This window comes from Chanodichthys erythropterus, chromosome 8 (genome assembly GCF_024489055.1).
Source record: "Chanodichthys erythropterus isolate Z2021 chromosome 8, ASM2448905v1, whole genome shotgun sequence".
Lineage (NCBI taxonomy): Eukaryota > Metazoa > Chordata > Actinopteri > Cypriniformes > Xenocyprididae > Chanodichthys > Chanodichthys erythropterus.
In genome coordinates, this window is record NC_090228.1 from 31,216,685 (window position 1) to 31,244,624 (window position 27,940).

Genomic DNA, 27,940 nt, shown 5'->3' on the forward strand with positions numbered 1-27,940 from the left:
TATCACAATAAAATATGCACACATTCACTCTTATTTGTATGCTTAACTCCCTCGGGTCGGCGGTCACACCGGCGTGACCACCACGTTTTTTTTCTTACCAGTGTGAAAGAGACTCAAAATACTCAATGTCAATGTTGCACATAAAATTAAGAGTTATACACCATTTTAATCTGTGGAATATCTTCTTTTATTTGTGTACACTCAGAGTAAAAACAAAATGTTGTGCTATTTGCAAAATAAAGAAAACTAACATGATGCGTAATCTCTCGTCTCCCTCTGAACGAACTCCAATCTGATAGTTCTCAGAAAATGAACTGTAACTTAGTGAATACTAATGACAAAAAAATTAGACTTGTGTCTAAAGAAACGTTGAAATGTCAATTTTAAATCGTGTAAGTCAAATCGAAAACAAAAATTCTGTTTTTATGTAATCTGTATGAAAAGAGACATGTCAGACGCCTGTGATGCAGCTCATTATCCGCTAATGTGGCCATGCCCACGGAGCCAGCGCTATTCAGACACAAATTCAGTCAATACATGCATACATCGTCTCAATCGTGTATTTATTGTTTTGAAAAGTGTTTATCTGGATGTTATGGCGATCTCTGGCCTCTGTTAGTTCCTGGAGAGTCACATGGTTGTTCTTCTTTAGATTAATTGGTGGACTAAATGTGCACAGAGCGCCCTCCGGCTGCATTGAAAACACAGTATCCAGCGTTCATAGTGATGACAATAAATATTGAATAAATATTACTCCTCTGTATATAAAATTGACATAAACATATGAGAATCTATCAATATTTCTCAAAATGTGCATGCTTTTAAGCTAAAAGCCTATATGAAATGCCATAGAGGTAGCATAATTGTTCAGACACTTTGCATCACAGAAATACATTATATTTTAAAGTATATAATAGAATACCATTATTTTAAATTGTTATAATATTTCACAGTATTGCTGTTTTTTCTGTATGTTTGATATACACCATGATGAGCTTGAGACATGATCATTGTCTCACATAGCCTGTCTCACAGGTTTTTTCACATAGCCTACCTGACTGAAAGAGCTCATTATTATGCAAGTCATTTCAGGTCATTATTATGTGATTATTTTGTCTTCTCAGGTGAGAATCACCCATTATTCATGATGATTCACGCCTCCATGCATACTGTGTTTCTTGACAAAAACTGTCTTACAAAATTTAAATCTCTCTATTGTTTTATATGAAGGAGTAGGAAGGATAATTTTTACATAATTTTGAAGCAAAAACTCTAGTCTACAACCTCCAATACCCAGAAGTCTTGTGAACACAGATTTAATATTTATTTTTTGTCTTTATTTCAGTGACTTAAGTTTTTTTTTTTTCAATAACCACGCATAAATGTTATTCCTTCAAAAACACAAACATGTACATACATGTTCCTCACATATTATTGTAGCCTAGTTTGTGCTGAATACAGTGTAATGACACTTTTGTCATTTATATGTTTATGAACAACTGAAAAAAGCACAAATGTCAGGGCATGTCAAAACTTCTCCAGGGCCCCAAAAATCCTCAGACCCCAGAGGGTTAATACGCTGAAATCATTTCATCATATTCAATTACAAATTACATGAATCACATATATTTCAATTCAAAACAATGACATTTAAAAAAAAAAAAAGTAGAGTAGTGTTACGGTATGCTGGTGCAGAGATGAGGCAGATACGGATTTCCACAATAATAGATGCTTTTTAATAAACAAAGCTAAGGAACGGCAGACATACACATTAACAAAACAGAGAACGGACAATGAGTGAAGGGAGTGAGTGCAATATAAAGGGAGTGCTGATAATAGAGTCCAGGTGCAGGTGATCCGTGATGATGGGGAGATGACGAGGGAAGTGAGTGCAGGTGTGGAGAACAGGAGGATCATGGGAAATGTAGTCCAGGGAGACAAGGGATCTGTGACATTACCCCCCCCCCTCTCCCGGTAGGCGCGTCCTCGCGCCGTAGATGGAACAACCGGGAGGGGGGTGGGCGCCCTGGATACCTCATGCCGGTGCAGGGGGAGGAGTAGACTGGAGTGGAGGTCTCCAGGGCGAGTCCAAGAACCATGGCGGGTCAGGGGCCGAGGGCAGCCTTGGAGGGTCAGGGGCCGAGGGCAGCCATGGAGGGTCAGGGGCCGAGGGCAGCCATGGAGGGTCAGGGGCCGAGGGCAGCCATGGAGGGTCAGGGGCCGAGGGCAGCCATGAAGGGTCAGGGGCCGAGGGCAGCCATGGAGGGTCAGGGGCCGAGGGCAGCCATGGCGGGTCAGGGACCGAGGGCAACCATGGCGGGTCAGGGACCGAGGGCAACCATGGCGGGTCAGGTGCAGCGGGCTGCCATGGAGGGTCAGGTGCTTCCGGCGACGCCGCAACACCGTCGAGACCAGGTGGCACAGAAGGTCTGGCGGGAGATGGTGGAACCAGCGGCTCCGCCGACCGAAGCGCAAGCGGGGCTCCAGAAGGCCGCAGTATAAACCAGACGACACACAACAAAGGGAACACAGGAGGGAGTGAGGAGGCCAACTGAGACTGAGGGACGGAGCGAAGATGGAGGAGTGCAGTCCAGAGGTGAGGGCAGGCTGACGAGGGACCAATGTGTGACCGGAGGCAGGGTGGAGACTGGTGAGACTGGTGGACTGATGGGCCATGGTGGAGATGAGGGAGGTTGGAGCCAAGGTGGAGGTAATCGACCAGAGGGCCGAGGTGGAGATCTGGGTGAGGTGGCTTGAGGTGGAGGTGCAGTGTGGACACAAATGGGAGGAGGCGGGAGAGGGAGGCAGGGAGGGAAAACAGTCTTAGGGCTGGAGAACAGCGGGGAAACACAAAGTTCATAGTCTGAAGCTGGATCGGGCTCGTGACAGGCTGGAGCGGCTGGAGCGGCTGGCTCGGCGGCGGCTGGAGCGGCGGGCTCGGCGGCGGCTGGAGTGGCTGGCTCGGCGGCGGCTGGAGCTGAGGGTTTGTTGGCAGCTACTGGAGCGGTTGGCTCGTTGCCAGCCACTGGAACGGCTGTCTCGGAGAGGGCTGGAGCTACTGGCTCGGAGAGGGCTGGAGCTACTGGCTCGGCGGAGACTGGAGAAACTTGCTCGGCGGAGACTGGAGAAACTTGCTTGGCGGCTGAGACTGGAGATAATAGCTCTGCGGCTGGAGCAGAGGGCCAGTCCATCCCCTCAAACACAATTAAAATTCCTGTAGGAACGGGAGCGGGCTCGGCAGAGACTGGAGAGGGCTCGGTGGAGATTGGAGAGAGCTCGGGGGAAAGTGGAGAGAGCTCAGCAAAAACTGGAGAGGGCTTGGTCTTTCTTCTCTTCCTCCGCCTTCTGGACCCGGCGGAGGAGTGTGGGTCCAGCGTAGAATCGGAAGGGAGTTCACTGGAGGGGTATGCGGAGGAAGACGGAGGTTGACTTACTGGCCTGGCCAACCGTGTTTCTGGAGGGACTGGAGACAAACACTTATCCTGAACCCTTTCTACCAGGAATTTGGAATTATTCAAATACAAAATTAAATTGATAGTTTCGCTTAAGGAGAAACAATAATCAGGTTCATCTAAACGGATAGTGTCGTCATCCAGTCCATCCAGAAACAGGGCGATCAAATTAGCGTCCGGCCAGTTAGTCAGAAAAGCAAGCTCAACGAACTCCTCCACATACCTCTCCAGCGAACGACCAACCTGTAGGAGCCCGATGAGGCGATCGCCGGCCGTCAAGGAAGTTAGAGGCATGGGAGAAGCTGGAGCCAGGGAGCAGAGGAAAGTATCCATTCTCTTTCTTGTGGAAAATCCAGTCGTTTAAAGGTCCGTTCTTCTGTTACGGTATGCTGGTGCAGAGATGAGGCAGATACGGATTTCCACAATAATAGATGCTTTTTAATAAACAAAGGTAAGGAACGCCAGACATACACATTAACAAAACAGAGAACGGACAATGAGTGAAGGGAGTGAGTGCAATATAAAGGGAGTGCTGATAATAGAGTCCAGGTGCAGGTGATCCGTGATGATGGGGAGATGACGAGAGAAGTGAGTGCAGGTGTGGAGAACAGGAGGATCATCTGTGACAAGTAGTCACTGGAAATTAGTGACTATTTAAGTTTTTTACAGTTAAAAATAAATATGTAATGAATAGCTGAAAGAGGTATAAATGTTCAAATAATTTTTATAATGCAAATAAGTATAAATGTGTCTGACGACTTAACTACATTTAGAAAAGTAAATGAATACTTTTACTCTGGTAGATTTCCACAGACACTTTTGTTAATTTTATTACTGAATCAACAGAAAATAACAGCATACAAACTGCACAGGTCAGTGTGTGATAGTAATGTCTGATTGTGAAACTAATGTCATGTGGACTGTTGCTGTGTCTTTGTAGGTTGTCTGGCTGTATGGTGACAGAGGAAGGCTGTGGTTATGTGTCTTCAGCTCTGAGTTCAAACCCCTCACACCTGAGAGAGCTGGATCTGAGCTACAATCACCCAGGAGATTCAGGAATCAAGCTTCTCACTAATAAACTTAACCATCAAAACTACACACTGGATAAACTCAAGTATGTTGAGCAGGAAGAGTTTGACTTTATTTCTTTCATACATTTACAAAAGTTCTTACTGAGAATAGAATATAACAGAATATAACATTATCCATGAAGAGTAATACAGAATATCAACGCAAGACATATTCAAATGCATGGCTCTAACACTATAATGGGCATAATGACATATTGTATTGAAGGCTGTAGTATGCACTGATTACTATTACAGTTCTAAATCACCTTAGAAGACTATTTACCCAATTAATATCCAGTGACTAGAAGTGGAAGAAAAGACGCCAGAGTCATGGATCAGATTTACTCAATGTATTGATCGGTCAAATGAAAGAATGAATTATTTGCTCACAATGTAAACAAAATGTAAATATGTCTCAAATAAAACAGCATAAGCATGTGCTAAATAACCAAAAAATATAACAATGTGCTTTAACTCGAAAGATACAATGATGATGTTGAGATCCGGCAATGAAGTTGTGGAAATAAGAGTACTCAGTCTTTGCAAGTCCCAAGTGTTCCAGAATAGTCCACTTAATGCAAGGAGGGTGCAGATATCCTCAAACATCGATCCTCAGATGCGATGCCATCACATTGGAACTTGAACAGGTGGTTACATGTCAGTATGTATCCTTATTTGGTCCTGAGAGGCTTAATGTGATGTGATATTAACAGTGAGGCCTGTAGCTTTGTGTGCGTGAAGGGTGTGTGTGATATGTGCAGAGCGAGATCAGCTGGATAAACGTGGTTCTACAATAAAATAAAACTCAAATAGTTTTCTGATATGATTTGTACAACAAAGTGCTGCGTCATTATCGTTTCACGTGAGTGAACTTGTGAGACATCGCAAATGTGATAAATTCATAATATAGCAGTTGATCTTTTACAACTGAAGAATTATCTTATTGATGCATCTAACAGTGTATCAAGACAATGATTATTAAACTGAAAAATGAAACGAACACTTACAGTCTGCAATGATGCATGCGATGGTATTCACCATAAAATTCCACCAATCTCTGGAGCGATCACACAACATCAGGCCGTCTATCACATTTGAAAATGCCAAACTGCTCACGATCTGAGTGCTCTATGGTCGATCTATAACTGGATGGCCTTAATCCACCTTCACCTGTTTATTTACAATAACACACACACACCAGATTTCTTCCTTCTTTTCCTCCATTGCTGTGTATCTGATCTTGCCCTATTTTTGCCAATCTCGTGAGACTTCCGATTAAACTCCACCGACTCTGCAGATGCAATACTCAAACAGAGCACAGTACAACTATTATAATACTATAAGTTTAACTTGAACATGGCCTTTTGCACAATAATAATGTTGCATCGTTATGATAAACACTTAGATATTTATCATGAACTTCAACAGGTAAATTTCATCTGTTCATTGACACACACTTCCACACATGTAATCCACCTTGCACTTTCAGTCACTCTCACTCTTTCTACAGATACAACCTGACGAGAAGGGGTGGTACATGTGCACATATGCAGTTTCTTTAAACAGTTAAAGGGTTAGTTCACCCGTAGTACACAGAAGCCTGCACTGTCTATACAATGTAAACAGCATAGGAAACTAACAGGGAAATGACAAAATTGTTGAATTAAGTTGTTATTTTTTGTTTTGGCACACAAAAAGTGTTCTTGTTGCTTCATAACATGGGATAGTTCGCCCAAAAACAAAAATTATCCCATCATTTATTCACCCTCAAGCCTTTCTAGGTGTATATGACTTTGTTCTTTCAGCCAAACACAATCAGAGTTATATTAAAATTATCCTGGCTCGTCCAAGCTTTATAATGGAAGTGATTGGAGTTTTTGAAATCCAAAAAAGTGCATCCATCAATCATAAAATGTACTTCCACGTGGCTCTGGGGGTTAATAAAGGCCTCCTGAAGCGAATCGATGAGTTTGTGTAAGACAAATATCCTTATTTAAAACTTTATAAAGTAAAATAACAAGTTTTCTGTAATGAAGCTGGACTCAGGCAGGGATCCAAGTGCAAAGCTTTATTAAAGGTGAGCGTGGTCGTACAGGCAGGGTTAAACAGGAACAGCAAAGGACAGGGAGAATCGTGGTCAAGATACAGGCAGTGGATCGAGGCAGGCAGATATCGTTCACAGTCCAGATAACAACAAACAGTCCAAAGGCAGGCAGCAGAGAATCGTAAACAGGTGACAGACAGGATCAGTAACAAACAGGCAGACAGGATAATAATGCTCGGAATTGTACACTAGGTGAAACAAGACTTCGCAATGAGGTGGTGTGTGTGAGTCTTTTATAGTCCAGGTGATGATCTACAGGTGTGTGTGGCAATTGGTGATTGGTGTGGAATGTGTGCATGTGACCGGCAGGGAGGATTATGGGAATTAGAGTCCAAGAACAGACGGTGATCATGACACTTTCAGTGCGACAGTCATTTGCATGTGACATACGTCCAAAAAGCGTTAACTCCCTGGAGTCTGAGGATTTTTGGGGACCTGGAGAAGTTTTGACATGCCCTGATATTTGTGTTTTTTCAGTTGCTTATGAACATATTAATGACAAAAGTCTCATTACACTGTATTCAGCACAAACTAGGCTAGAGTAATATGTGAGCAACATGTATGTACATGTTAATATTTTTGAGAGAATTATGTATATGCATGGTTTTTGAAAAAAGAAAAAATAAGTCACTGAAATAAGGCCTCAAAACATACAAAATATTGTTTCACAAGACTTGGGAACTGTATATTTTAGTCTAGAGTTTTTGCTTCAAAGTGATGTTAAAAAAAAAAAAGTATTTTAAATTTCTAAGACACTTTGGGTGTGTCTCAATCAGCTTCCTTGCTCCCGAGCTCGTGAATCAGTATATCGTGTACACGAATTCGGGCACTGGTAAGGACAGTAAAGGACGCTGGTTCACTACACATTGGGACACTTATGACTCTATTTCCGGTGACGTGACAACGTCCTCATTGTACAACATTAATACAAGGGATGGGCGATATATCGCATGCGATTATCACGTGCATTTTGTCAGTAAAGTCGGTTCCCTGATTACCGCTAAATCGCCATCACCTGCTTTCAAATGGAGCGGCATTTAATAGACAGAGCCGTAGTTCACTGACAAGCCACGCAATATCGCGTTCATTATCGAAGGCGATTCATCTGCGATAATGAACGTGATATTGCATGGCTTGTCAGTGATCTACGGCTCTGTCTATTAAATGCCACTCCATTTGACGAAATGCACGTGATAATCGCATGCGATATATCGCCCATCCCTAATTAATACTGGTATTTATGAACAAAAGCAGAGCTGATATCTTTCTGACATTACTTGGTATGTTATTTAAAGTACATTATGATAAATTCTTTGCTTGTTACATATACGTGCAACATTTAAGCCGTAAATAAATTATAAATGTTAGCTAAATTATGTTCATTACCTTTCTAGTGATGCATGTTTATGCTGAAATATAATAAAATAATGGTTTGTATTTTTTAAAAACATCTATCGTGCATCATTATGTGTAGTGAGTTGGCTCACGTGATTTAAGTTTCGCGCTTCAGAACTTACGTTAAGGGAGCATGGTGAGCATCAATGCTCCCTGGTTTTCACGGTGCATTAGTATTCAGATAAACACAGTCAGTTTTGAATCGTTAAATAGCTAGGAAAGTGAGCCCATGTTGTGTGTAACAGTATTGGGTCCGTTGAACACCGTTCATAAACTCTTAAAGTGACAGCAGTCCAATATTCCTGCTGCTATCTTATGTTAATCAAAGAACAAAAGACAAAGCAAATCAATTTCAGCTCATGACCAAAGTCCCTTTAAGACAAGTCATTTCACTTGGCGGCCATCTTTGAAATGCCTCTCGGGCATCATGCAGCTCTTATCTCTTTGAATGGGGAAACATCAAATTCTCCAAAGCTGTTTGTCAAGCTTTCGATTAAATTTCATATTTGAAATCACCAATGAAATCTGACAACAACTGTCTCATAATTTTTCTCCCAAGCGCTGGAATCATGACAAAAAACCTGTATTTTTTAGGCTGTATCAAGCTAATGCGCATGCGCACATCTAAATGCGCGTCTCTTGTGCCTCATTTCGGAGGCGCGCGTCTGACTGTTTCTATAGAAACCGGTGCTTCTAACGGCCCCTGCAGTGACGCGATGACTTTACCAGTCAGCGATTGGCTCTTATTTAGAAGGAGGGACTTATTCCGCCATATTGCGTGTTTTACTTTCTCCCATTCAAAACAATACGAGTGACGCGTCTTGTGCTATTCTATTCAGTTGTTAAATCTGACGTCACGCGGCAGCGCTTCCGGGTCCAAACGCTAATATACACACGTAATACTACAAAAAAGTAGTTAGAATTGAACTGTATTAATATTTACAATAAAGACAGAAGACAGAAATTAAGGAAGTAATTTGATTACTTTAATTTCTGTAGTATTTCTTACCTGAATAAAAACCCAGTTAACCTGTAAAACTTACTTTCATAGCTCTCTTTATTCTATTGCATTTATTTGAGCTGTTTATATTTTATTACTGATTTTTTTTTTTTTTTTTTTAATGAAAATAAAACTTTGCATTGAAGAAAAGTAGATTTTTGTTTGTATATGTTGTCAATTATAGTTTATAGAAAATCGGAATCTGCAAAAATCAGTATTGGCAGATCACACTGACAAAAAAATCGGAAACGGCCAAGAAAATTGCAATCAGTGCATCTCTACTGATTAACTGTGTCACTGTGTGTGTTTTCTAGTGTGGATCACGGAGGAGAGATCAGGATTACAGCAGGCCTACGCAAATGTACGTCTACACACACACGCACACACACACACACATTCTGTCTCTCTCTTCATAACTGAACATTTAACACTAACAGGTCTTTCCCTCAAAAACACATAAAATAACACTTACACCCAGTTTCACAGAGTCCTAGAATGTGATACTTTTTTCAGAATTCATTGAAGAATGAAAGGTTAAAAAGAACAGCATTTATTCAAAATAGAAATCTTTTCTAACAATATAAATCTTCACTATCACTTTTTATCAATTTAACACATCCGTGCTGAATAAAAGTATTAATTTCTTTCAGAAAAAAGAAAGAAAAAAATTACTGACCCCAAACTTTTGAACGGAAGTGTATATTGTTACAAAAGATTTCTATTTTATATAAATGCTGATATTTTTTAACTTTTTATTCATCAAAGAATCCTGAAAAAGTATCACAGGTTATAAAATAATATTAAGCAGCACAACTGTTTCCAACATTGATAATAAATCATCATATTAGAATGATTTCTGAAGGATCATGTGACACTGAAGACTGGAGTAATGATGCTGAAAATTCAGCTTTGATCACAGAAAAAATTATATTTTAAAGTATATTAAAATAGAAAACCATAAAACTGTAATAATATTTCACAATATTATTTTTTTTCTGTATTTATTATGAAATAAATGCAGCCTTAATGAGCATAAGAGACTTCGTTCAAAAACATTAAAAATAGTAATGTCTCCAAACTTTTGACTGGTACTATGAGTAAGCTATTCAAAAAGAATATAAACAAATAATTATCATGGTTTGATATAAATAACTTAAAATTCATTCAGAACCAAAATTGAGGATATTTAAAATTGAAACAAATTATCAAAGTGGCCATAACAGTTCAGTCATGACAACTCTCGGAGTGGATTAAATTCAACCAGCATTTATTGGCATGGGGTATGAAGTATACATGGCTTGATTTTGCAACATGTTCTCCAACCAATACGACCATATAGGTCGTTTGTCACTTCCCTGAAATACGACTCATAGGAGCGTTTACTAAAGTGGCGCCCCTATCGACAACAGGACACTTTCATTTTAATTCATGAAATATGACCCATAGAAGCATTTGCTTTCATTTTAATGCATTGTTCCCTTTTATCTGCGTCATATTTCGGGTTTCGCGTAGCTCAACTGGTAGAGCATTGCAATAACAATATGCAATCATGTGATCGTGGGTTCGATTCTAGGGAACACATGTGCTCATAAAGTGTAAATGCACTATAAATCACTAAGGGTAGGTTTAGGGGTGGGGTGGGTGTAGTCATTAATAAAAATGAGTTTTGCTAAATGGAAATAGGACAAGTGGTGTAAAAAGTCCACACATTGCATTTAAATGAACACGCATTTTGATTGGTAATGACAGTCATACGTCATTTCATGACGACAGACGTAACACCACACTGTCATTATTTTTACGCCTGCTAGAGGGCGCATGACTTCAAAACGTAAATATAGGTCGTAATATGGTGCTTAAAAAACAACCTATAGGTTTGTTGTTTTTTTTTTGGAGGACAGTCTGTGATTTTGGCATAACAAGATCTGCTACGCTGCTGCTGCTGTTACTGTTACTGCTGAGCAAATACAAATTTGTTCAGCTTAGTCAAATAAAACAACAAAGAAAAGGCTGCTGCAAGAATGGTAGAACCCCCTCAAAGCAGTGGACTGCATGGTCCGTGCTACCCAAGTTAAGAAAGCGGCCGAGTAGCTTCGGCCTGATACCCCCCACACAGCAGATCTGAACGCCAAAATATGTGTACTGCTGCTGCTCCGTAGAGCTATAGGCACGTGTATGACTATCTATATGTGCCTGGGCCTGCTTTGCCGAGTGGCTTAACGCTATTGAGCTTACCTATAAATGTGCATCTGACCTAGTGGCCTAAACTAGAATGAAACTGAGCCAGAGCTCATATGCATAAATAACATGCCTATGGAATGTAATTGGTTTTATCTAATGCAGTGTATGGTATGCTGGTTTTTTGATGGTGACCGCTCCGGAACATTTGTCCCCGGTCCCCTGCATCAAACTCAAATCTAGCAGCAGAGATCCTCCTCTCCACTAGCTGAGGATTCGGCTACTGTAAAATGCTGCATTCGCGCCGTTGCTAACCTCCGCAAATGATCAAATTGAAATAATTGTATCTGAATTTAATAATTAATATACCCGGATGCCCAGTGCCACCTGATAATTCAATTCAGAGATGCTTCTTGTCCTTTCAAAAGTCTTTGGATCTTAGGTCTGATGTAGCATTTGTGGGCTGCCGAATTCCAGCGGCCCATTTCTTTAAGGGTAGTGGATAGTATTGGAGTGCTGGCATTGCTGCGCCGATTCTGGATGAATGGTAAGTGTAGACTTCTAGGTTTAAGCCCCATGGAAGGCATGGGTGTTTTAAAGGTCCCGTTCTTCGTGATCCCATGTTTCAAACTTTAGTTAGTGTGTAATGTTGTTGTTAGAGTATAAATAAAATCTGTAAAATTTTAAAGCTCAAAGTTCAATGCCAAGCGAGATATTTTATTTAACAGAAGTCGCCTACATTGAACGGCCAGTTTGGACTACATCCCTCTACTTCCTCCTTTAATGACGTCACTAAAACAGTTTTTTGACTAACCTCCACCCACAGGAATACACAAGAGTTGCGTTTGTAGAGTGTGTTTGTCGCCATGTCGTCGAAACGCTGTTATTTTCATCCCGCAGTCCAATCACCGGGTCTGATTCCGGCTCAAATTGATAGGGTAAAATTAAAGACATGTTTACAGTAACACTGAGCGCGTGCATCTCCACGTTATGGTAAGAGGTGTGACCTTTCCGGGCACGGCGCGCTCAGAGCTGTCGAATCACAACACAGGAACCGCTGGCACAATCAGAACTCGTTACGTATTTCTGAAGGAGGGACTTCATAGAACAAGGAAGTCATCAGCACGTTTTTATGACAGTGGAAACAGCGGTATACAGATAAGTAAATTATGTGAAAAATACTGTGTTTTTTTACACGCGAAACATGAACACATGTTATATTGCACACTATAAACACAATCAAAGCTTCAAAAAACCACGAAAAACGGGACCTTTAACATAACCAAGCTCTGGGCATCAGTTTTCCATCAGCTGTAAGGAAACAGTGGATCTGAGGAGCCGCATTTCTCTGAATTTGCAGGAGTCATGATATGAAATAAGAGCAAAACATTGAATTAATGCTGGATAATAAAGTGTGACTTTGTTAAATCTGCTGTTTTTGAGTGCTTAAATGTAAGAAAAACTATTTTATTTATTTATATGATACAAGCTTTTCTAACTGCCTCTAGAAAAGTTTGGAATGTGGATCAAGAGCTTTCCTTCTGAAGTGGTGAAACGTTGCGCAGAGGTGTAGGAATAGCTTTGGTTGTTGGCAATGACTTCAAGAGGCTTGGTGCACTGGGGTCAGTGTCAGCAACAGGGATGAAACTGAAGAAGCAGATTTTTTTTTTTAATATTTAACTGGTAGTTGGCTTAAGCTTGGCTCTAATGCCTTTAAGACTATGTATGCCTGCTACACACCGAATGCATAAACCTAATGGCTAGATTACATGTGCATGAGTCAAAAGGCAGGAACGTGTCCGATTAGAATGTGCATATGTGCTTTAACAATGATGGACGCATTGCAAGCTAAGAGACGGAAAAGAATCTCCCACACCATCTGAGCAAATAGTATAAAGATTTAGCATCCATGTACACTAGCTGCTAATGTGCATAGTGATCACTGTAGGTTGGGAGTTGACATGATTTACACCTTGTGTATGACACTTGAATGAATTGAAAGCAGACTACGCAAAAGCATTGTGCAATATCATAAGAAAAAAGTGTTTACTTATCTTAGATGTTGAATTTCAGAGGATTTCTGAAAGCATTCTGCTCATAACAGCGCTTCACATTGCGCAGCTGTTGATTGCAGGCTAGGGTACAATCTATATATATATGGTTGTGTGGATTTGGAAATACTTCTGATTGGCTGGTGCCACAGCATAGAAAGAACCAATCAGCGCTCGGTTAGAGTTTCATGCCTTTAAAACTAATAGGCTCTCGTTGCATATAAAGTCTCATATAAAATTCTACTGTTGCCATAGACACGTTATTTATTAATAAATAATAATACACACACAAAAATCCCACACACACACAAAAATGCAGCTCTGGGGGGTTAATAAAGGCCTTCTGATGTGAACCGATGGGTTTTTGTAAGGGTGTACTCGCACTAGGCACGGTTGCCTTGAACCGAGCGCGATTGTCCCCCTCCCCACTCCCCCGCACTCACATTGCACTCATGGCCTTTGCACACTAAAGGCCTTTGCACACTGAGTCCGAAATTTTTGCATGCGTTTTTTCGTATTCATAATTCTAAAAAATCTTCACGCACAGAGACCTTGCACATGCATTCATTAATACGCATCAGACTCAGTGTGCAAGGTCTGTGTGCGTGACGAATTTTTAGGATCACGAATACAAAAAAACGCATGCGAAAATTTCGGACTCAGTGTGCAAAGGCCTTTAACGTTCCAGGCCGGAGCACGCTTACGTCATATACTATGCAACTTTTTGAATGGAAGAAAACATTACTAAGTTTAAGTAAATTTATTTTTAAAGCACCTTTAAAACAGCCGCAGGACTGACCAAAGTGCTGTACATGAGTGAGATAAATAAAAACAACAACAATAATAATAAAACTAATAATAGAAACATAACAAAGCAAAGATTAACAAGGCTAAATAAAACAAATGAGTTTTAAGAAGAGTTCACTAAGTTCACTAAGATACTGCCTGCCTAATATATAGGCTATTTATAAGTTATGCCGCGCAGCGATTTTCACTTGCACGTATCAGGATTATTACAGCAGCTGATGTTAATGGAGGAATTCGCAGCTTTACTCACAAACTACAATTACTGTTCATCAATAAGGTGGGAATCAGACCCGTTATAAACCCAAATACACTCAAATTAATTACATGAATTAATAAATGTACTATCAGAGAAGTAATAAAGATGTTTGCCATCGTAATGATGACAGTAGCGCACACAAAGTAGTAGCTGTTTTGTGCTCAGGCACGGTTTGTGCTCACATTGCATGCAAACCGCGCTCGAGCCCAACCGAACCACGCTCTGGCCCACCTCTTCCAAGCGGGCCAGGAACGGCTAAACGAACTACACCAGGGCACGGAACAGAGCGATCACGCTTGTCAAACGAACCAGGCTTTGAGGGTCAAACGCGCTCTGCCCGGTTCAGAGTGCCTAGTGTGAGTACACCCTTAGAAAAAATATCCATATTTAAAACTTTATAATCTAAAATAACTAGCTTCTGGATTTTACACTATGAAATTAGGACAAAATGTTAAGTAATTGTGTTTTTGTTTTGTTTTTTTACTAATTTTATTTAAGTAACAAGCAGCAAAAATTATTTTTACAGTGTAGAATAAAAGATCGGACAGATTCATAATTCCTGATTCTGTGTTTTATCTCCATCAGATTCCCATCAGCTCACTCTGGATCTGAACACAGTGAATAAACACCTCCATATGTCTGAGAGGAACAGAGTGATTACCATCACTGACACAGAGCAGCCGTATCCTGATCATCCAGAAAGATTTGATCATTATGAGCAGGTGTTGTGTAGAGAGAGTGTGTGTGGACGCTGTTACTGGGAGATTGAGTGGAGTGATGATGATGCTGTGTATATATCAGTGTCATATAAGAGCATCAGCAGGAAGGGGCGGGGTGATAAGTGTGAGTTTGGATATAATGATCAGTCCTGGTGTTTGTTCTGCTCTTCTGACAGTTGCGTATTCACACACAATAACAGAGGGACTAAACTCCCTGTAGAGTCCATCATCAGCAGCAGCAGAATAGGAGTGTATGTGGATCACAGTGCAGGAACTCTGTCCTTCTACAGCGTCTCTGGAGACACAATGAGCCTCATCCACACAGTCCAGACCACATTCACTCAACCACTCTATCCTGGGTTTAGTGTTGATTATGGATCACTGAAACTGTGTTGATGACTCAGAATAGACTGGAGAGAGATTCTACCACTGATCTATATAAATGGCTGGATCGCTCATGATGTCAACAAGTCAGTGTTTTTAAATGTAAAGTCTCCCTGTACATTAGGGGTTGAACGACTTCAGATTTTTTAAAGTCGACATTTATGTGATTAAATTTAAGGGGCTGTTCACACAGAACGTGCTTTTCCATTCCAATGCCCTGCAGAAAAAAACAGCATATGCTGGTATGCTGGTTTGAGCTGGTTTATGCTGGTCAAGTGCTTGTCCTATACTGGTCCATGCTGGTCCTATGCATAGGATCAGCATAAAAACAGCATAAACCAGCTCAAACCAGCATACCAGCTCCAAAACCTACCTTAACCAGCATATGCTGTTTTTTTCTTTTCCATTGTTTTTCTATGTAAACACGCGCTATAGACAGACATGAATGTCCGTTGCGCACGTCTTCCGTCTCACATCTCGCGCATGATATGGCATTCTAAAAATGCAACGCTCAAATCAGTTCAAGTTTTTTTTAAAAATGCGTCCCAAGATCTTGCGTTTTTCCCCGCCATTCCACTGCCCGCGTCTTGCGTTTTTGAAAGCAAAAATGCATTCTGTGTCCTGAACCTCGAGCTGAGGTGCACAGCTATGGCATGATATGATGCTGCCCACAAATATTTCTCCTTTATAACAGCTTATTTTTTATCAGTTCTTTTGTCTTTGAGTAGTTATATTTCTCACAGATTTCTGCCCATTCTAAATCAGATACAGATGTAGCACAGTAAAGATTACACTTATGAATGCATTAGTGAGAGAGCGAGTGTGTGAATTAATTCTATCTGGCAGCTTCTCTTTACAAATAGTGAAGCTGTGGGTTTTAGTTACTAAGAAATATATGCTAGAACATTTCAGTTTCTCAGCTATTTTATTGACAAATCACAAAACGGTGTTGACCATACATTTCTGCAGCGCAGTTTAGAACGGCGATGAACTTGTGTGTACAATAAGCTGTTTAAAACAAACATTTCCTCTGATCAATATTGAGAATCCAGATGGTATGATCAAACATATCTTGTGGAGCACTATTGGAGTATGCATTTATTTGTCAGTAACTGTTGGATATGGAGCATAAATGTGGACTTTATCCTGCTGCGCCCTCTATATGCCATGACCAGCGACTAGTCGGTGCCACCCCTACTGTACATGTATACAACACAAACATCCCAAACATTTAAATGGTTATTTGTTTAAAATCAGAAATTGCCCCTGCTAATTAAAAGTTATGCTCATCTTCAGTACAGTAGCCGTGGGTAAACTTTTTCAACTGAAAGCTGCACATCCATTTCAGACACAGCCTACATTATGTCCTTTCTCCATCCATGCAGTAAATCCTTGAATGAGCGCAGATTTCTTGCATATTTATTTGAATTTCTCAGGTAATATCTATGGTTTGACCCATTTGAGAGGCGCCCAAAATCAGAGTTTAAATGCACCAATTAAAAGTGTGACATGTGATGTATTTATATATAAAGGTTAAGGTTCTGTGTATTTGAGGAGTGGAGAGTTCAGCATTTGTTGAGTCGTAGAAAGTACTAAATAGTCAAAGTGTCACACTTCTGTCTTTAATATCATTAAATTTTGGTCAAATAACAGTAAAAACTGAGCACCCACATAGCTCCAATAAACTTTATTATCTGTAAGTTGATGAAAACGTAATGTGACGCACTTCCTGCTTCAGATGCTGTTGACTTGATTTTCCTTCTAAGGCAAAAGCTGAGATCAAGTACCCTGCAATAAAGCAATAAAACTCATCTGGAGAGAAGATCTCAAAGAAATAGGACACCGCCTTGCCCAAAGTTCTCCAAGAATTCATATTCTATGTATGATGTATCTTGTGAATCTATTGTTTTTTCCCTTTCATGTTTGGTATCATTTTAAATGTCTCAGTGTGATTGATAAAATGGTCTCAGTTTCACAGCAGTGATTTGAATTATGAGAAAGATTGAAAACTCAGGAGAATTTCTCCTTTTGGGTGGTGTCTCTCCAAGATATATGGTGACCTTCTTCTCTCCCCCGAAAGCAGGTGTCGGTGTAGTAAATATTTACAATCCTTTTGTTCTGGTCTGAGTATTTAAGGGAAAGTGCAAAGCAGTCATGTAGGACCTTCTGGTGACAGAAACCCCAGTGATGGGTGAATTTATTAAAAATATTCATCCACCACTGTATGTATATGCATTATTTACTCTTAGAGTCATCTTTGAGCAACTGATGTTATGTATTTATTATTTCTGAATTGGCTTCTAATTGTTTAAATGTGTAATTGGCATGACATTTTTTTACCTGACAAATAAATGTCATTCTTGATTTATTCTGCATTTATTCTTAAATCATTATTTTGAGTAGATTATCGCGAGTTTGGTATTACCGCAAACCAGTGTCCAGTATAGGTCATACGGGAGGGCTCAATGAATGGAGCAGGGGGCATATTATTTGAAATCTTGTCGATTTCAGTCTATTGCTGCCTTAGTAAGTTGCAGTTTTCGCAAATATACAAAACTATGCTTTTTGTTACGAGTGAGCAGAGAGCAACCGACTTAAAGATAGATACAGTGGGGAAAATAATTATTTGATCCCCTGCTGATTTTGAAGTTTGACCACTTACAAAGAAATTAAGGGTCTATAATTTTTATGGTAGGTTTATTTTAACGGATAGACAGAATATCAAGCAAAAAATCCATTTAAAAAAACACTGTACAAATGTTATAAATTGATTTGCATTTCAGTGAGTGAAATAAGTATTTGATCCCCAAGCAAAACTTGATGGATAAACCCTTGTTGGCAAGAGGTAAGACGGTTTCTTGTAGTTGGTCACCAGGTCTGCACATCTCAGGAGGGATTTTGGTCCACTCCTCTTTACAGATCCTCTCTAAATCTTTAAGATTTCTTGGCTGTCACTTGGCAACTCGAAGTTTCAGCTCATACCACAGATTTTCTATAGAATTAAGGTCTGGAGACTGGCTAGGCCACTCCATGACCTTAATGTGCTTCTTCTTGAGCCACTCCTTTGTTGCCTTGGTGGTATATTTTGGGTCATTGTCATGCTGGAAGACCCATTCATGACCCATCTTCAGTGTTCTGGCTGAGGGAAGGAGGATCTCATCCAGAATTTTACGGTGCATTACCCCGTCCATCAGCCCCTCAATGCGGTGAAGTCGACCTGTACCCTTAACAGAGAAACAGCCCCAAAGCATAATGTTTCCACCTCCATGCTTGACTGTAGGGATGATGTTTTAGGGGTAATAGTCAGCATGCCTCTCCCTACAAACACAGCAAGTCGAGTTGATGTCTAAGAGCTCAATTTTGGTCTCATGTGACCACAGCACTTTTTCCCAAGTCTTCTCTGAATCATTTAGATGTTCGGACGTGCTTGTCCATGTGCCTTCTTGAGCAGGGGGACCTTGCGGGCACTGCAGGATTCCAATCCATTGCAACAGAGTGTGTTACCAATGGTTTGCGTGGTGACTGTGTTCCCAACTGCCTTGAAATCGTTAACAAGCTCCTCCTGTGAAGTTCTGGGCTGATCCCTCACCTTTCTCATGACCATCCTTTCCGCATAAGGCGAGATCTTGCATGGAGCTCCAGACCAAGGGCAATTGATGGTTATTTTGTATTTCTTCCATTTCCAAATAATCGCACCAACAGTTGTCTCCTTCTCACCAAGCTTCTTGCTGATGGTCTTGTAGACCATTCCAGCCTTGTGAAGGTCTACAATCTTGTCCCTGACGTCTTTTAACAGCTCTTTGGTCTTGCCCATGGTGATGGAGAGGTTGGAATGGAAGATACAGATTTGTGGACTGGTTTCTTTTATACTCGTAACAAGATGACATTAGGAGTACTTTCTTAAAGTGACAGAACTAATCTGTGTTCCACAGAGCCATAATTCTTGCTGGTTGGTAGGGGATCAAATACTTATTTCACTCACTGAAATGCAAATCAATTTAAAACATTTATATAATGTGTTTTTTCTGGATTTTTTGGTTGATATTCTGTCTCTATCCATTAAAATACACCTACCATAAAAATATAGACCCAATGGTCAAACTTACAATGGGGAAAATAATTATTTAATCCCCTGCTGATTTTGTATTTACCCTGCATCCTCTGTCTAAGAATCAGAACTGGCTTGTTTGTGATCAAGAGAAGTACATAAATCAGCCGATGTAACTTCCTATGAGATACTGAGTCCATAATGAACAAATAATTGAAAATACAAGCTAATCAGAATAATCAAAGATCTAAATTAATACATAACCAATGATTAATTTCTAATTGAAAACACTATATATGTTACAACACAGAAGGGTCGGAGGCAGGAGTAAACAAACAGTGATGTTTATTGATACCAGCAGACTATAACAGTTGTGTAGGTGAGTAATAAGTGATGATAGATGACTGGTAGGAATGCAGAGAAGTAATACTGTCCTTTTGTGATCGCAGGTATGGAGAACTGGAATGACGCTGAAGAGTTTGGAGACTGGAGACGGAACACTCACACACAGATGGGTATGCACACAAGGAATACAGGAGACGCTGGAGACAGGTAAGTAGATCGCTAGGAGTCCTCAAGGTAAGCATATAGGTAAGTCTATATTCAAACGAGACCGGACAATGAGTGTGTGTGAGTGTGGGTTCTTTATAGTGCTGGTGATTGCAGTGATGATGAGGTGCAGGTGGCGGTGATTAGTACTCAGGTGATTGAGTGCGCTGGGATTGGTGGATGGTGGAACCTGACGTGTCTGTGACAGTACCCCCCCTCCCACGGCCCGCTCCTGAGGGCCGAGGACCCCGGCGTCGTGGTGGTCGTCCTCTTCCACGTGGGGCAGGTCTGATCGAGATGGTTGGTGTGAAAAGCTTGAAGGAGATTGGGATCGAGGATGTCATTTCTGGGGACCCAAGAGCGCTCCTTGGGGCTGTAGCCTTCCCAGTCCACCAGATACTCTAGTAGACCACCACGGCGCCGGGAGTCCAGTATTTCACGAACCTCGTAGGCTGCACCGTCCTCCAGGATAAGTGGAAGGGGGGGCTCAGCGGCTGCCACGTCAGGTTCTGTGGAGAGAGGAACAGAAGGGTGGTGAGGTTTCAATAGGGAAACGTGGAAAGTGGGGTGAATCCGGTATTGTGGAGGGAGTTGGAGTCGATACGTGACCGGATTGATCTGTTTCGTGATGGTGAATGGGCCAATGAACCTGGGACTCAGCTTTTTGCAGGGCAGACGCAGTCTGATGTCCCGGGTTGACAGCCAGACCTTCTGTCCCGGTTGGTAGGAGGGAGCATGGGAGCAACGAAGGTCCGCTGTCGTCCTGCGTCTGCGCAGGGCTCGCTGCAGTTTGTGATGAGCTGAGTCCCAAACCCTCTCGCTCTCCCGGAACCAGTAGTCGACCGTTGGAACATTGGAGGGTTCCCCGTCCCAGGGGAACAGTGGGGGTTGGTAACCGAGTACGCACTGGAATGGGGTGAGTCCAGTAGATGGTTGGCGTAGGGAGTTCTGTGCGTACTCGGCCCAACCCAGGTACTAGTTCCAGGAGTCCTGGTGGCCGTGGCAGAAGGTACGCAGGAAGCGGCCGATCTCCTGGATCTTCCTCTCCGTCTGCCCGTTCAACTGAGGGTGGTATCCGGAGGAAAGACTGACGTTCACGCCCAGGAGGGATAGCAAGGCCTTCCATACACGAGAGATGAATTGGGGTCCTCTGTCTGAGACGATGTCTTCAGGAATACCATAGTATCAGAATACGTGGTTAAACATGAGTTCTGCAGTTTCAATGGCGGTAGGTAGACCTTTCAGGGGAATCAGACGACAGGCTTTGAAAAAGCGGTCTACTACCACCAGGATGCAGGTATGGCCATCGGAAGCTGGGAGGTCCGTAATGAAGTCCACTCTCAGGAGTGACCAGGGTCGCTCAGGAACGGGCAGAGGATTGAGTTTGCCGGCAAGGAGATGGTGAGGGCTCTTGGAGATGGCGCACTCCCTGCAGCCCTGCACGTACCTTCTGACATCGCTGGCCATGTTGGGCCACCAGAAGCGCTCCTCATTATCCGATATTGTGGCCACGCCCACGGAGCCAGCTCTATTCAGACGCAAATTCAGTCAATACATGCATACATCGTCTCAATCGTGTATTTATTGTCTTGAAAAGGATGTTAAAGCCATAGTTAGCAATCTCTGGAAGACATGCCATTAGTTCCTGGTTCCTATTCTTCTTTAGATGAATTTGTGGACTAAATGTGTACAGAGTGCCCTCCGGCTGCAAGTATGAATTGGAAACACAGAATCCAGCACTCATGGTGATGACAATAAATATTGAATAAATATTACTCCTCTGTATAGAAAATTGAAATAAACATACGAGAATCCATCAATATTTCTCCAAATGCGCATGCTTTTAAGCTAAAAGCCTATATAAAATGCCATAGAGATAATATAATAGAATACCATTATTTTAAATTGTAATAATATTTCACAGTATTGCTGTTTATAATGAGCTGAGACATGATCACAACCTACCTGACTGAAAGGCCTCATTATTATGCAAGTCATTTCAGGTCATTATTATGTGATTCTTTTGTCTTCTCAGGTGTAAATGACCCACCCTTGGGGACAACCCGGCGGAGCGTTGGTGGAGGCATTGGATACCGCTCCCACTCCTGTTGTAGAGGCGTCCACCTCAACGACGAAGGGCAGGTCTGGATTGGGGTGGACGAGGAGAGGAGCGGTGGTAAAGGCTCTCTTGAGGGCTTTGAAGGCGTTGGTGGCTTCAGGGGTCCAGGACAGAGACTTGGGCTGGTTGCGGAGTAGGTTGGTTAGTGAATGGACAATGGAGCTGTAATTTTTGATGAAACAGCGGTAGAAGTTTGCAAAGCCTAGGAAGCGCTGGAGTTCTTTGATGATGGATGGAGTGGGCCAGGACTTGATAGCTTCCACCTTCCCCTCGTCCATCCGGATGCCACTGTGATCAATGATGTACCCGAGGAAGTGAACTGAGGGTTGGTGGAATGAACATTTTTCAGCTTTCAGGAAGAGATGGAACTGTTGTAGGCGTTGGAGGACCTCCGCAACGTGGTGGCGATGTTCAGCAAAGCTCCGGGAGTATATAAGAATGTCATCTATATAGACCAGGACGAACTTGTGGAGGAACTCCCGGAGCACCTCATGTATGAAATCCTGGAATACGGAGGGGGCGTTGACCAGGCCGTACGGCATGACTAGGTATTCGTAGTGGCCGGTGGGCGTGACGAAGGCGGTCTTCCACTCGTCCCCCTCGCGTATCCGGATGAGGTTGTACGTGCTGCGGAGGTCCAGCTTGGTGAACACAGTGGCACCACGGAGATGTTCCAGAGCAGCTGGGACGAGAAGAAGGGGATAACGGAACTTGACGGTAATTTTGTTCAGTGAACGGTAATCAATACAGGGCCTCAAGCCTCCGTCCTTTTTCGCCACGAAGAAGAAGCTCGAAGAAGCAGGGGAAGTAGACGGGCGGATGTAACCTTGGTTGAGGGCCTCTTTGATGTATTCCTCCATGGCCTTCTCCTCCGGTACTGACAGGGGGTAAATCCTTCCCCTAGGCACTGGCTCACCCAGAAACAGACCGATGGCACAGTCCCATGGCCGGTGTGGAGGCAGCTTGGAGGCTCTTTGTGGGCAGAAGACGTCGCTGAAGGGGGCGTAACATGAAGGGATGTCCACTGAACGTTTCTCGACAGGACTTTCGATGGAGGTGGTGCAGATGGAGATATCTTTGGAGCGAGGAGACTTGGAAACAGGAAACTCAGAGAAACAGTTGGAGAAACAGTTATCGCCCCACTTCAGGATCTCACCCGTGTGCCAGGAAATGATTGGGTTGTGCTGCTCTAGCCACGGGCGCCCTAGAACTACGTCAGATGTGGACTCCTCCAGAACCAGCAGGTCTATTTCTTCCACATGTAGGATTCCCACACGCAGCTGAAGGGGATTACCCGTGGCTCAGGGGTTTACCCGTGATGGAGTGGATTTGGTAGATGGTCGGAGAGGGCGAGGTCTTGAGTTTGGGTTGTCGACAGAGGGAGCCGGAGATGAAGTTTCCTGCTGACCCTGAATCGAGGAGCGCCACCACTGGAACAGATACATCAGCACTAGTAGTGAGTGGTTTCATCTTCTTTATGGAGGGAATGATAGCACTCACCATGGGACGAGGAGGACGGATGGGGCATGCAGATGTGACATGCCCAGGAGCACCACAATATAAACAGAGATTCAGGGTCAGCCTTCATTGACGTTCAGCGGAAGAGAGTCGAGAAGTATCCAACTGCATGGTAGTGTTGTCATGATACCAAAATTTTGACTTCGATACGATACCTAACTTAAATATCACGATACCGATACTTAAACGATACTATGGCAAAAACCTTAAACAGCAGGAAAAGTAAATGAATAACATATGACAGAACTTCTTTCTTCACCAGTGTGCAGGCTGATAATTCTGGATTTGAGCTTAATTGCCGTGAAGTTAGAGTTAGATTTACTATAATTTTTAATGTTTATTGTTTTCATGCTCAATAAAATTGTAAATTATTTGTTGTTATGCTTTTTTGCTGTTTTTTTATACATGTAGGTGTTTTTGACAGTAAGATTAATGTAAAAATTAGATTACTGTAAATACTTAGAGCAATGTTATTAAAGCATAAATTGGTTTAAAATAACTGTATATACCCTTCACATATTTATGTATTTTTAAATTAATTTTTTTTTGCAACCAGATATCACTTATATCACTTATAAACTTAGACTCAATAATACACCTCAGGTCTGCTTGCACGAGTAAAATAAATAAAAAACACTCATTTAATGTTTGAGAGCATAAACATAATGCTGCTATCACATTCACTAACCTGTCGCTCTTTAAATTCTTTGTACAAATCGGGATGTTTGTCGGCAAGATGCTTTTGACTCCCTTTGCTTGCGTTATTTTGTAACATCTTTTGCAGACGGCTTTGTGTTGTCCGTGGGCTTGCCCTGACTGTCGGCAATGTAAGCAAAATAATGCCATATTTCGCTTTGTGCATCTGCTTTCTCAACAATTTGTGGACGGTCTGCAAGAGCACCTGTATTTGCAACCATACCTCTCGTTTCGTCACCATAGAAGCCGTTGCGCAGTTGAGAGGAATAAACACGCACTCAATGAAGCAGCGCGCTGCACGCACACTGCCCCCTGCTGTCGCACTTTAGGAAATACAGCTGCCACTCAAAAGTACCGGTACTAATAAAATGAAGAACCGAACCATTTTTAAAAGCAGGGTATCGCGATACCTTTCTAGTACCGGTATATCGTGCAACACTACTGCATGGGCTCGTTGGCTGGTTCTGGAGGGCTGACGGGTTTTGACCGACGGAGGAGGGTGTTGAACGGTGGCTGGCCCTGGTGCTCTTCTATACACGACTGCATACGAGTGCCTACGCGGATGGATAGCTGGATGAATCGTTCGAGGCCGATGGAATCCTCGTATGCAGCGAGATGCAACCGCACTCCGGGTTCCAGACCTTGACGATACAAGGTAATGAGAGCTTGCTCGTTCCATCCACTAGAAGCGGCCAGCTTTCTAAATTGCAAAGGATATTCATTTACAGACATTGATCTTTGTTTTAAATTGTAAAGCTTCTCACCAACAGAAGAGTCTGAGAGAGGTTTGCCGAAAACCTCACGGAAATGTGAGACGAAGGAGGAATAGGATTGAACAACTGGGCCTTTCTGTGTCCAGAGGGAGTCTGCCCATTGCAATGCTTTGCCTTGAAGTTGAGAGATGATGAATGCAATTTTAGAAGTATCGTCAGGATAGAGGTGCGGTTGCATCTCCAGGACCAGCGCACATTGCAGGAGGAATCCGCTGCAATCCTCCGCCGATCCTGAGTAGGGCGCCGGTTTGGCCATGGGACTGGCGTGAACAACAGGTGAAGGAGTGGAAGAGGTGGTTGCGGAAGCAACAGCGGGTGGTGGTGAAGGTGGTCGAGGAGTGAGGGCTCGGCGCAAGGCGTCCACGAGCTCTTGGAAAGGGTCTGGGTGACTCATGCTGGTATCAGGTTGTTATGGTCCGGTCTTCTGTTACAACACAGAAGGGTCGGAGGCAGGAGTAAACAAACAGTGATGTTTATTGATACCAGCAGACTATAACAGTTGTGTAGGTGAGTAATAAGTGATGATAGATGACTGGTAGGAATGCAGAGAAGTAATACTGTCCTTTTGTGATCGCAGGTATGGAGAACTGGAATGACGCTGAAGAGTTTGGAGACTGGAGACAGGGAACACTCACACACAGATGGGTATGCACACAAGGAATACAGGAGACGCTGGAGACAGGTAAGTAGATCGCTAAGAGTCCTTAAGGTAAGCATATAGGTAAGTCTATATTCAAACGAGACCGGACAATGAGTGTGTGTGAGTGTGGGATCTTTATAGTGCTGGTGATTGCAGTGATGATGAGGTGCAGGTGGCGGTGATTAGTACTCGCGTGATTGAGTGCGCTGGGATTGGTGGATGGTGGAACCTGACGTGTCTGTGACAGTATAAGAGTAATAATCAATTGAAATTGGAGTCAGATTAAACGAGCAGCTAAAGTAAAATTTAAACTAAATTCTAAAATTGAGTGAACTTCACAGGAGTGCTGAAAAGACATACATGAATTATACCTTCGCCCAGGCTGTTGGATTCCGTTTTTGGGCCAATGGGGGGTTTCTTACACTGTTCTAATGATGGACAAAACACACATGTCCGACATTCGCTGGTGAAATGCCTCGTAACTCACGTGTTTGACCACATATAAAGCCACAATATCAACTTTGACAACCTATTTTTCCATTTCCCTGTGTTTTGCATTTTGATATTGATATTTATCTGTTCAAAGATATTTACTTTTTTTGGGGTTACTGCCATATAATAAAAATGTTTTTACTTATGTTATTTACTTCTGAGTTAATGCGATATATGCTTGCAAGAAATGCTATGTTGTGCAAACAGCAACTTCTGAGGGGTCTGAGGGGTAAAAGGCCTCCTCAGATGCTGTCTGCATTAAGCGTAGAAGGACATCTGATACCTTAACGAGGGCCGCTTAGTGGCATCTCCAATATTGATCACTCCAAGGTTACGAGCCTGAGCAGACACTACACTGTCATCCATAATCAAATTAAGATTGCTACCTTTGTGAATAGCCGCTGGAGTATGACCTCTGATTTAGAACAATTCAGTTTTTTTCTTTCTCAATCGTATTCAAAAGTCTCTGGAGCACATGCGTAGTGCAATGTTGACACGCATTATGAAATGAGCAAGTTCACATTCACGTTTTTAGTTGGAAAGATGTATGCCAACAGGCAGTAGCGTAGCTGTATCCCTTCGTCACATTATTGGAAATCTTTCCGGGTAGCCAGTGGATATCAAAAGAAGAAACGTGCAAACTTTGCGCAAGAGTTATGCCGGTGAAAAAGTCTTAAGCTCGGTCAGTATTCACTACAGAAAGTGAAAGTAAAAAGTGACGGAGCTGTCTGACGCTGCATTAATGGAGCATATTCTCTCAGAGACGAATTTCAACATAATATGCTGATAACTGCTATAGTATATAACTGTCTTAATTTATTCCATTATTTCTCTTGTGGCAGTACATATAGGCTTGTGAAACAAATGAGAATAATAGTATTTTGTGTTAAACAGGTTGTGTTTTTAAAGTCGGTATTTGAAGTAAAGCTGCGCCTAATTTTCATTGATGACTGCGGAGTTAGTAAATATAGCCTACACTCTTAATAAATTTAATTATAGGCCTATAATTCATTGTATAATAGACCTAAACATTAGCTAATAGGGCTATAAATAAAGATAGCTAATAGCCTAATCTATCATTATCCTCAAAGCACATGCTATAATATTAATTTAATAATAAAAGAAGCCGAACCTAATAATATAAAAATAATTAATAATAATAATAATAATAATAATAATAATAGTTATAAAAATAGACTAGAAGAATGTAACAGGCCTACATTAATTGGAAACACCAAATCCTCTTAATATTGCCAAGATTTGATGCTTTTGACCAACACCACAGCATTTACACATAGTCAGAGTTAGAAAGCTTTATTGTCCTTTTCAGGAAATTTGTTTTGAACTCAAAGCTGCAGTAATACACAATCATACTCACAACAACACACAATAAACAACAAAGGAGGAGAGAAGGAAAAAAAAAAAACCCCTACCTCTTACTATTGTTACATTCATGCTTTTCCCGCATTAGTCTTGCCATATGGAAAAGTTTTGTTAAAAACATATGTGATTCTTATATGTTCCAACAGAATATTATATGGGACATATATGCTGCAAAAAACGCATATACAAATTGCATAAAATTTATGTATTTTCAATCCTATATGTCATATATGTCCCACATATAACTAAAGTCTTATAGATTTAGATTTTCATGATGTAAAAACATAGGAAAATAATGCAAATTTA

General features: G+C 41.8%; 1 protein-coding gene across 5 annotated transcripts in view; it reads left to right on the plus strand.

Annotated features, from left to right (window-relative positions):
- Positions 1-18,092, plus strand: part of LOC137024721 (NLR family CARD domain-containing protein 3-like) — a 29,747-nt gene extending 11,655 nt beyond the window's left edge. For 3 of the 5 annotated variants that reach the window (XM_067392568.1, XM_067392569.1, XM_067392571.1), the window contains exons 7-9: positions 4,393-4,566; positions 9,336-9,382; positions 14,899-18,092. In XM_067392568.1, the coding sequence (XP_067248669.1) occupies positions 4,393-4,566; positions 9,336-9,382; positions 14,899-15,428 (751 nt within the window). In that variant the 3' untranslated portion in view covers positions 15,429-18,092. Of the gene's footprint in view, positions 1-4,392; positions 4,743-5,004; positions 5,170-9,335; positions 9,383-14,898 lie in introns of those variants that run through there. The other 2 variants (XR_010895741.1, XM_067392572.1) reach the window with 2 other exon arrangements.
- Positions 18,093-27,940: the final 9,848 nt, after the last annotated feature.